Source organism: Mus caroli, chromosome 15 (assembly GCF_900094665.2).
Source record: "Mus caroli chromosome 15, CAROLI_EIJ_v1.1, whole genome shotgun sequence".
Lineage (NCBI taxonomy): Eukaryota > Metazoa > Chordata > Mammalia > Rodentia > Muridae > Mus > Mus caroli.
Window position 1 is genome coordinate 93,699,991 of NC_034584.1, and position 10,151 is coordinate 93,710,141.

At 41.6% G+C, this 10,151-nt stretch overlaps 1 protein-coding gene across 1 annotated transcript in view; it reads left to right on the top strand.

The window, feature by feature from the left end:
- Positions 1-10,151, top strand: part of Larp4 (La ribonucleoprotein domain family member 4) — a 39,699-nt gene that overhangs the window by 24,913 nt on the left and 4,635 nt on the right. The window contains exons 10-13 of the mRNA XM_029469527.1: positions 2,922-3,151; positions 3,933-3,981; positions 7,856-8,017; positions 9,966-10,087. Coding sequence (XP_029325387.1) covers positions 2,922-3,151; positions 3,933-3,981; positions 7,856-8,017; positions 9,966-10,087 — 563 coding nt within the window. The remainder of the gene's footprint in view (positions 1-2,921; positions 3,152-3,932; positions 3,982-7,855; positions 8,018-9,965; positions 10,088-10,151) is intronic.

A 10,151-nucleotide genomic window follows, 5' to 3' on the forward strand; every position in this document is an offset into this window, starting at 1 on the left:
CTCTTTTATTATTTTATGAGTATGGGTGTTTTGCCTCCTCTGTGTGTGTGTGTGTGTGTGTGTGTGTGTGTGTGTGTGTGTGTGTGTGTGTGTGTGCATACATGCGCACCACTTTCACTTTTGTTGCCTGAGTAGTCCAGAAGGCGTGTGCCCCCAGAACTGGAGTTACAGAGGATTGTGAACCACTGTGTATTCTGAGAATTGCGCCCGGGTTCTCTGAAATCACAATCAGTACTGAGCCATCTCTCTACCCCCAGTTTATTTTTTAATATGGATTCTGAGGATTAAGTTCAGGTTCTTGTGCTTATATGGTAAGCACATAACCAACAGTTTCCTCACCAACACACACGTGAAATTTTAGGTACTGATCTTTGCAAGTGTTTGTCTTTAAAAATATCGGTCCAGGGAGGTTTGAGAGAGCACCACAGACTGTTCTCCTGGCAGGCCCAGTGTCATTCCCAGCACCTGCATGGTGCCTCACAACCATCCATGACACCAGCTATGGAGGATCTTACTCCCTCTTCTAATCACCACTGACATAATAAAAACTATAAACACACCAGACCTGCAAGGCTGGCATGTCACTTAGTGGTAGTAGTGCCCTGCTTAAGGCCCTGGGTTTTAATCTTTCCCCAATAAAATGAGTGTGCACATGATGCATACAACCATGAATATAGTGGTTGGTTTTAAGAGACAGATTTTTATGTTGCCCTGGCTGTCCTCCAACTCTCTTGTAAACCATGCTGGCCCTGAACAAAAGATTCACCTGCTTCTGCCCGCCAAATGTTGGGATTAAATTCTGCCACTGCCCAGCCCTATGCCTGTGGCGTGAGGTGGGGGTGGTCAACGGGCAACTTTGAGAAGTCAGTTTTTACCCTCCATCCTTTTGAGGCCGGATCTCCAGGCCATTTCAACCACTGGATATATCCAGTCTAGTTGGCCCTTGGGTCAGTTCTCTTGTGCCTACTACATCTGTAGTTCCCGGATGTGTGGGTTTCTAGGATCAAACAAAATCCTAGCAAACAGAAACTTGATAGTTTTCCACTATCACCTAATTCTTGTTTCCTTCTTGCTTCTAAGAAGTGTAGGTTTAGCCAGGTCCTTTTCAAATAAGGCTTCAATCTGTTTAGTTTATGTATATTTTGGTCATTTGCATTTTCTCCTGGGGAAAAAGAGCGAGAGATGGCTGTCCTTTAACTATGGCTTCTGCCTCTTGGGTGCTGGGATTAAAGGTACACACTAGCAGTTTTTTTTTGTTTTTTATGTATAAGTTTGTGTTTGTTGGTTTTCTCAGACAGGGTCTTTAGCTCAGAGGCATATAATAGGGTCAGGAACATGTTCTCCCACTCCTCTTTCATCTACCTCTAAGATTCCTGAATTATAGGCCTTTACTATCATGTCTAGTTTCATACTGTTTTACAAAGTCTCTATTGCCTCTGGACAGCCTGGTGATGGTTAGAGCCCCACTAGAGAGGATAGGACTAACTTCAGGAAGTCCGGGCGCTTTCCACTGTGCTTTTACTTCTCCTTTCTGTTACCACTTCATTTTTGTGTTCTTGTCTGTTTGTTTTCTGTTGCCTGAACTGTAATTGTTAAGTACTTCTTGGTAAGATTATGAGATCTGAGAGCTATTTAAAGGTAATAAATTTATGTATTAGCCTTGTTATAATGCATAGTGAAATAGGTTTCTGAACTCCATGTAAACATTTGTAATTTACCTTACCAAGTTATTTTCAGCAAGTTAGGTAACCATTTTTAAATGCCCATTAAAAGAATATACTGTAATTTTCATTGCTATAAGATATTTTTCTTTTCTCTTTTTTGGGGGGGGGCGTTGGAGTGTGTGATTTTTTTTTTTTTTTTTTTTTTTTTTTCTAGGCATATTCTGGGTCCTGCAGTGTGATTTTTCAAGGCAGGGTTTCTCTGTAGCCCTAGCTGTCCTGGAACTCATTCTATAGACCAGGCTGGCCTCAAACTCAGAAATCTGCCTGCCTCTACCTCCCAAATGCTGGGTTAAAGGCACGCGCTACCACTGCCCGCCTTCTGTTTTTCTTCTGAAGCATAATTTTAGACTGAATTTTGTTTATCAAGACAGGGTTTCTCTGTGTAGTCTTGGATGTCCTGGAACCTGCTCTGTATTCGAGGCTGGCCTCAGACACACAACTCTGCCTCCCAAGTCCGGGATTCAATGCAACAACCACTCTGTTCCCCTATTCGTTTTTGGGCATCGTTTTTCCCATAAATATTTAATGGTACAGATAATTACAACTTTATGTTTTGGATATAAATATATAAAAAGAAATACAATGTTTTTAGTTCCCTTGTATAATAAGCATTTTTTTAAATTACCATTAGTGTGTTTACTCTTGCTCAGATAACCTGGTATAGCATCGCTAATAAATCAAAGCTTGCTGTCTTTGGTTGCTTGCTTGGTTTCTTTAGATGCCAACTAAAGTCCCTAACAGTGGCTTAGATGTTGCTGACACAGAATCTATGAAGCCTTGGCTATCCTGGAACTTTCTGCAGACTAGGCTATGCTCAGAATTACAGAGATCCTCTTGACATTAAAGCTGGGTCACCACACCACACCTGACTGTTTTTAATATTGAGGTAGAAATAGTTTGATCTAAAAGTTCAGATTTTTTTCCCCAAGTTTTTTCAATATATTACTTGATGTGGAAATTATTTAATTTTTTGGGATAACATTTCAAATGTAAATGAAGAAAATACCTAATTAAAAAAAACATAGCAAGCCGTGGTGGCGTGCGTCTTTAATCCCAGCACTCGGGAGGCAGAGGCAGGCGGATTTCTGAGTTCCGGGCCAGCCTGGTCTACAAAGTGAGTTCCAGGACAGCCAGGGCTGTACAGAGAAACCCTGTCTCTAAAAAAAAAAAACCAAAAAACATAACATTTATTTTTGTGTGTGTGTCTTTTTTAGTGTGAAGCCTCATTTTAGGTCATCCAGTGGTTCAGAACACTCAACAGAGGGCTCCGTGTCATTGGGAGATGGACCACTGAGCAGATCTAGTTCAAGGATCTTTCTTTCTGAACGCCATAACCCAACAGTAACAGGGCACCAGGAACAAACTTATCTTCCAAAGGAGGCTCCCATTTTACAGATGGAACAGANTGGGGACTTCGGAAGAGGCAGGTAAGGACATATGTGTGTATAGTTATTTAATTGCCTGGCGTGGTAGCTCATTCAGAAGGCAGAGGACATGGTTCTCTTTGAGTTCAAGCCTAGCTTGGTCTACAAACATAGTCAGAACAGAGAAGCATTCCGCAAAGCAAGAAGAAGAAAAAAATTAATCATAACATGCTTATCTTGAGTGTTTAAAACAATCTGGTGATTTTTATGTTTTTTTGTTTGTTTGTTTTAATGTGGTTATCTTAAATGATTTCATTGTTTTAATGAGTTAATAGCATTTGGAAAGGGATAGTTTTACTTTGAAAAGATGTTCTCAAGCATCCTACTGAAGTTACTTGCTATCAGTGGTTTTTAGGGTTTGATTTTGTTTTAACCCATACCTAGCCTGGAATTTGCCATTCAGAAACTAGGCTGGCCTCAACTCTCAGATTCATCTGTCTCTGCTAAGAGTGTTGGTTTTAAAGGTCCAGCTCTGCCTTCTGCTTCGAATTTCTTCAAACTTGTCAATTGTAAAAGTGGAATTGTGTTTTGTCTACTCTGCCTGGATTAGATGCTGAGGTGTTTCTGATGTGGAAAGTGTGTTACTAATGCAAGTATTCCAGACTAATGCTGTAGTGGTTGTTCAGGAAGTTTTTTGTGGAGTAGCTCAAGACTCTTCAAAGGAATTGACTTTCCACTTAATATGGAGGAGTAGCCCTTATTTTTAAAATTAGATAATTTAAGTAGAAATCTGTGAAGGGACGTATTTTAAAAATTTTATGTGTTCTTCCTTTTGTGTTAAAAGGCGAACTCTCTTCAGAGGCCGAAGGCGAAGGGATGATGACAGGATCCCAGTAAGTAATCTTGAATTATACCTTTGGAATTATTTTAACTTTTGGTCTGTCTTTCCTTTCTAGTTTTGTTTTCTTCATTAGAATATTCAAAGAATAATTGAGCCTGAGATTGATTTGAGAGTTATTTAAAATAAAACCTTCTCATGCCTAGTTAAGAGTTTGAGGTTGTATTGCTAATATTTTATATTATACATCAAACATTTTATAGGGAACATAATCCCATTGCTTAAAAGTAAATTTGACCCAGGAGTGATGCATGCATTTAATCCCAGTTCCTAGAAGCAAGTAAGCAGTTCATGCCAGCCAGGGTTACATAGCGAGACCCTGTCTTTAAAAAGAAGTGGGAGGAGGAAATTACCTTTGAAAGATTATTAGGATGTTGTTACTGGATCTATGTGTTGAGGCAGTGTCTCATTGTACAGCCCATTCTGGTTTCCATCTGAATCCCACAGCTTCACCCTCCCCAATACTAGGGTTATAGGTATAGAGTGCCATGCCAGTGGCTGTCTGTTACTCATTGTTAGTGTCAGTAATGCAGTGAGAGCCTCTCTAATGCAGTTGGATGGATCCATCCATAGAAAATGGAGCAGGAGACTCCACATCTGGGCACACAGGAAGCTGAGGTGCAGGACTAGAATAGAACTGAGACCTGGCAAGTCCCTGCACTTGCTGTTTTTTGCTGGACCTAGGTTTGGTTTTGCTTAGAACTGTTTGTAACTTCATTGCTAAAGGATCTGGTGACTTTTGGCCACCATAGTCACACATAGTCACACAGTGTACACAGACATACATAAAACTAAAACAGCCACACACAGAAGTTACAAAAGAAGTGGTGGTGGTGCTCAGGAGCCAGAGGCCAGTGGACAGAGACAGGGCCAGCTTGGACTACACACAGCAAGTTCCAGCCAGGCAAGTTAAGAAAAGAAAAAGAGGTAGAGCTAGCTATAGTCTGCAGAGTTGTACAACTAGTGGTCCACCTCTACCAACCCAGGCCCCCTACACTGCGGTGTCCTCGGCTGGGCTGGGTATGAAAGCACATGATCCTATGGGGAAACTGCAGGTCCCAAGCGGAGCCTGACAGTGGTCCTCCTGCATGTGCAGGCATGGGTGATGGAGGGCTGACTGCATGGAGAGTGAAATGGTTTATAGAATATGGTTGGAGTCTGACTGGAGAGGCCAAGAACCCATGAGTATATGAGGATGCCTAAGCAGTCCAAAGCTGGCATTGAGAACTGTCATCTTCAGCTCACGTTGGACACCCAGAGAAGCACTGGACAGTGGTGGCGCACGCCTTTAATCCTAGCACTTGTGAGGCAGAGGCAGGTGAATTTCTGAGTTCCAGGACAGCCTGGTCTACAGAGTGAGTTCTAGGACAGCCAGGGCTACACAGAGAAACCCTGTCTGGAAAGACCACAAAAAGAAAAACAAAAAAACCCGAATAAGCTGTTTCTAATAGCAGAAGAAACAGCAGCAACAGGGTAGATGAACTGACTATCCAGAGTGAAGTTCAGGTAATTGAAAAGTTTTTCTTATTCTTTGTCCTTTTTTCTCATCCAGTAGTGGAAGGGACTGCCTATGTTTGGGGCAGGTTCTCCCACATCACTTAGAGTAGCCTGGGGTAGTCAGATGCCTACTGAGGCTTTCTCAGCAGTTCTAGGCTATGTTAACATTTAAAACCAATAACCAGGCATGTAGGCACACACCTTTAGTCCTAGCACACAAGAGACAGAGGCACTTGTGTCTCTGAGAGTCCAAGGTGAGCCTGGTCTGCATATAAGTTTTAGGCCAAAGTGAGACCCTGTTGTTGTTGTTCTCAAAAAATGAACAGGCTTGAGAGGCGCCGCATTGGTTAACTGCTGTTCATTCTGATGGCTCAAGTTCAATTCCCAGCACCTACACAGTAATTCAAACTATCTTTAATTCCAGTTCTGGGGATTCACCATCTTTTTCTGATTTCCACAGGCATGGATGGGATAATACACTTGTGGTTCACAGATGTACATGCAGGCAAATGTTCACACTTAAATCTTTAAATAAAACTATCCATTATAGATTCCTACATAGATTCCTAATTTTTTTAAAAATAAAATTCAGTAACTGTTTTGTTGGTCTTGGCATTTTACATTCTCAGACTTCTGTAGATACTGGAAACTTTCTTTGTGCAGAGGACAGCTTTTGGTCCTTGTACTATGGAGTCAAGGTACTGAGCTCAGGGTTTTTGTGGCATGTGCTATGGGCATGACCTATGAGCCATCTCACTCACCCTGTGACTCATCCTTACATTTACAATCTGAGTTTTTTAAACTCACAAGGGCTGGAGAGTATGTACTGCTAGTCCATAGGTCCTGTTTTTAGTTCCCAGTACTCAGATCAGGCACCTGAAACTCCACCTTCAGCCCTCAGTGTGCACATGCCACACACACACACAAACACACACGTATAAGCCAAGCATGGTAGTGCACACCTGTAATCCTAGACCTTAGAAGGTTATTATAACACTAAGTCTTTACAGAAAGCTGCTGATTCAACCCAGACAGGCCTGGAACTTCTAATCTCCTGCCTCCTAGGTGTTGGGTCACAGGTATATATCACTGCACACTACTAACTTGCTAAGGAGCTCATGCATGCTTAGGCAGACATTATACTCAGTGGTTTTATTTATGACTGTCCCTTTTATGGGTAGCCAGGAATCTTTAGACCCTGATTAGTCTTTAGCATGGATTAGAAATCCATGTGAATCCTTCAGAGATTAAGGAGGAAAATAAAACAAAACAGGCAGCTGGTGGATCCCTGTAATATCTGCATTTGGAGAGTTAAACAGGAAAGGAACAAGCTTGAGGCAAGACTGGGCTATTTAGTGTGACCTTCTCTTAAAAGAAAGAGTGGAAAAGAAGGTAAGATCTGTGATATTAATACATTAAATACATTAAATACATTAAATTGTCAGTTTCAAAGGATGAAGGTTGGCTTGAAGGAAATGGAAACAAAGATGTTTTGTGGGCAGAGTAGGAGGCCTTTCTGTCAGAGTGGGAGTGTTAGAATTCGGTGAGAAGGTGCAGGCACCTCTGAAAAGAAAGGTCTAGGTGAGACATTAAGGATCACACTGTGGCATTGTAAGAAAAGTGAGATTGTTCTATGTGTTCAAAGTACCCAGAGTGAAATCTGGGTACTTTTATTTCTGCCAAAAGCCTGAAATAAAAATATTTGTTGTACATTTGGATGATTTTGAGAATGTTTGTGTGCAAGCATGATTGCCTGTGCATGTGAACGGTTGATCACTGATGACCCCCACCTGCTGTTAGCACTGCTTGCATGGAAATTGTAGCTGATGTCTTGAAGGATGGAGTGTATGTCTCAGATGGGCTGTGGAAAGAATAAAAGAGATCAAAAGTTATAAAGTGATTTGGGAAAGATTATTGTCAGATAATTGTTGTTGAGAAGAGCAAGAGAAAGGAACTGCAGAGCTAGGAAAAAGTGAGCATGACTGGACAACCAGGAGTGGGTGACGTCAGTAATGAGGAAACAGTGAGCTATTTAGTAAGGCCTCTCGGGGGTGTATAGGATTTGATGTTTTATAGCAGGAGGGATATTTTATCTGCAGAGTAAATGGAAGGAGAAAAAGTAGGATCAGGATGGGGCTATTTTCAGTTTTGTCAAAAAGGGGCTTAATTTAGGAAACAAAAAATTGTGGGAAATGGCTAGGGGCCAAAAAGAGGAAGTTAGGATGATTGAGCTCAGCTGAGGGGAGGGGTTTATATATAGGAGGTGATCCCAGGTCTTTCAGAAGTCATTACTTGTTTTTCTCACAGCTTTTGGGGTAGAGGATTAGAGAAAGCATTAGGCAAATGACCTTTTTAATGGTTTGGTTTGTTAGAGACCGCAACCTGCAGCAACTGAAGCCAAGGCTCCAACTCCAAAGTTTGACTTACTTGCTACAAATTTCCCTCCTTTACCTGGAAGCTCATCGAGAGCGCCAGATGAACTTGGTTTGGAGAATAGAATGTCTGATGTCGTTAAAGGTGTCTACAGAGAAAAGGTAAACTGAAGTGTCCTCTCTTCTCTCACTTTATGGCATTGTGGTTAAGTGTATTAGGGATATTAAATTGTTTTTCTGCATTAGTATTTACTTATAATTTCAGTTTATTTAGTTTTCACCATGTTGTGAGAGTTTTTAAAAGTTCTATAGTAAAACTCTGAAAGGTCAAGATGCTCCTTGGCTTTTGTGTCAGTCAGCTCAGTTTGTGAGCTTAGTCAGGACTGTCATTTTCACAAAGGGTCTGGAACTAGTGATGGTATCTATTCTAAGAGAAGTTCAGTCTTTCTAAATAGATCTCAACCAGGATGGTAACCATGTCTACATTCTTGGGGGAGTCTTGGTGTATATAGTCAGACTGGCCTTACGTTTTTCACCTGCCTGGCCTTCCTACAGTTAGGAATTGTAGCCGTGTGCTACAATTGTATGCAAAATATTTTGGAGCGTGGGCTTTTTTTTTCCTCTTCCTATTTGAAATCCCCGGGTATCATAAATTTATTTGTGGGGGTGGGGAGGACAGAGAGACGCACACACAGACAAGGGGGGTTGGCAGTGAGAGGAGCCCACAGATAGAGAGGTCAGAGAACAACTTTCAGAAGTTAAGTCTATTCTCCTTATACCATGTGTTCCAGCGGTCAGCCTGAGGTTGTCAGACCTGTATGTTGAACAGTTTTACCCACTGAGGCATCTCCTGCAGTGCACTCCTGCAAGCAGGTTTTATGTAACTTCTGAGGGTTTCCTGACTGGCTAACTGACCATAATAGCCTGAGCTATGTAGAACATAGCTTTAACAGCTATTCCTTCTCCCCACCCTCCTGCATACTGGGATTGCAAACCTTAAATGTGAATTCCTCTTCCTTCCTTTCAGATTTTACCTTTTTAGGCAGAGAAGAGGGATGCTGCAGAGCAACACAGTGTGACAATTGGGATGAAAGGGATGGAAGTAATCACACAAGGGGGGGGGGCACAAGAGGGGAAATACCAGTGGTAAGGGGAGGGGGGCTTTAGCAATGTCCCATACACATAAAAGAAGTACTAAAAATAGATAAGCCAGGTGGTGGTTGAATGCCTACTGCTCTTTCAGTAGACCTGAGTTTTGCTTCCAGCACTCTCAAAAGGTGGCTCACAACCCCTTGTAACTTCAGCTCTAGGGGAATCTACAACTTCTAGCCTCTGAGGGTACCTGTACTCGTGTGCTATATATAACACACAATTTTAAGATAATACATCTTTAAAAAGTATATTGGAAAACAGGAGTTATTTGAGCAGTTCTGAAGTGTACTTGACTATAACTTTAGACTGTATGATTAAAATCATGGTTAGAACTATGGTTTTTGTTAGTTGGTTTGTTTTGCCTATGTTATGTTATGGGTGTGCCTGGTGCTCAGGGAAGCCAGAAGAGGATGGTAGTTAAATTTTGTGGAGTTGCAGATGGTTATGAAGCTGACTGAATGCTGGGAATCCAATCCTGGTCCTCTAAAGAGCAGCCTGAGCATTCTTCTAGCCCGTGTTTTACTTTATTTACTTATTTTTAAATTTATGGGTTGGTGTTTTGTCTGCATGTGTTTGTGAGAATGTTGGATACCCTGGAACTGGAATTACAGACAGTTGTGAGCTGGCATGTGGGTGCTGGAAATATAAATTTCATTGTTATTAGGGCATATTTCTATTTGTTTTGGATGGCATGAGTAGAACTGGTTGCTAGGTCATAGGATAATTGTGTTTAAGTGCTAAAACAGTTAAATCATTTTAACATTGCTACCTTTAGATTCCTCCTGCCCCTGCCTCTTAAACACTGGGATGTATTTCAGGTGTGGCCAACTGTTGTTGACCATGACGGTGTCCTGTATCACAGTATAAAGCCCTGTGGTGGCATTGCTGGTGGATGGTCACTGAGATGCTTTAGTGCTTAGTGTGCGCTTATTTCAGACTGTTCTCTTTCAACCCTTAGGACAGTGAGGACGTGAGAGTTAGTTGCCCAGTGCCTGCAGAGGACGGACAGACAGACTGCACTTCTGCGCCACTCAGCATAAGTCCTAGTCCTCCATGTACAGCTGAGCCTCCTGTGTTAAGGTACAGAAGTTCTCTCTTCTTTTCAAGAATAATAACACAGCCTTTTATTTTTCTATTTTTCTTT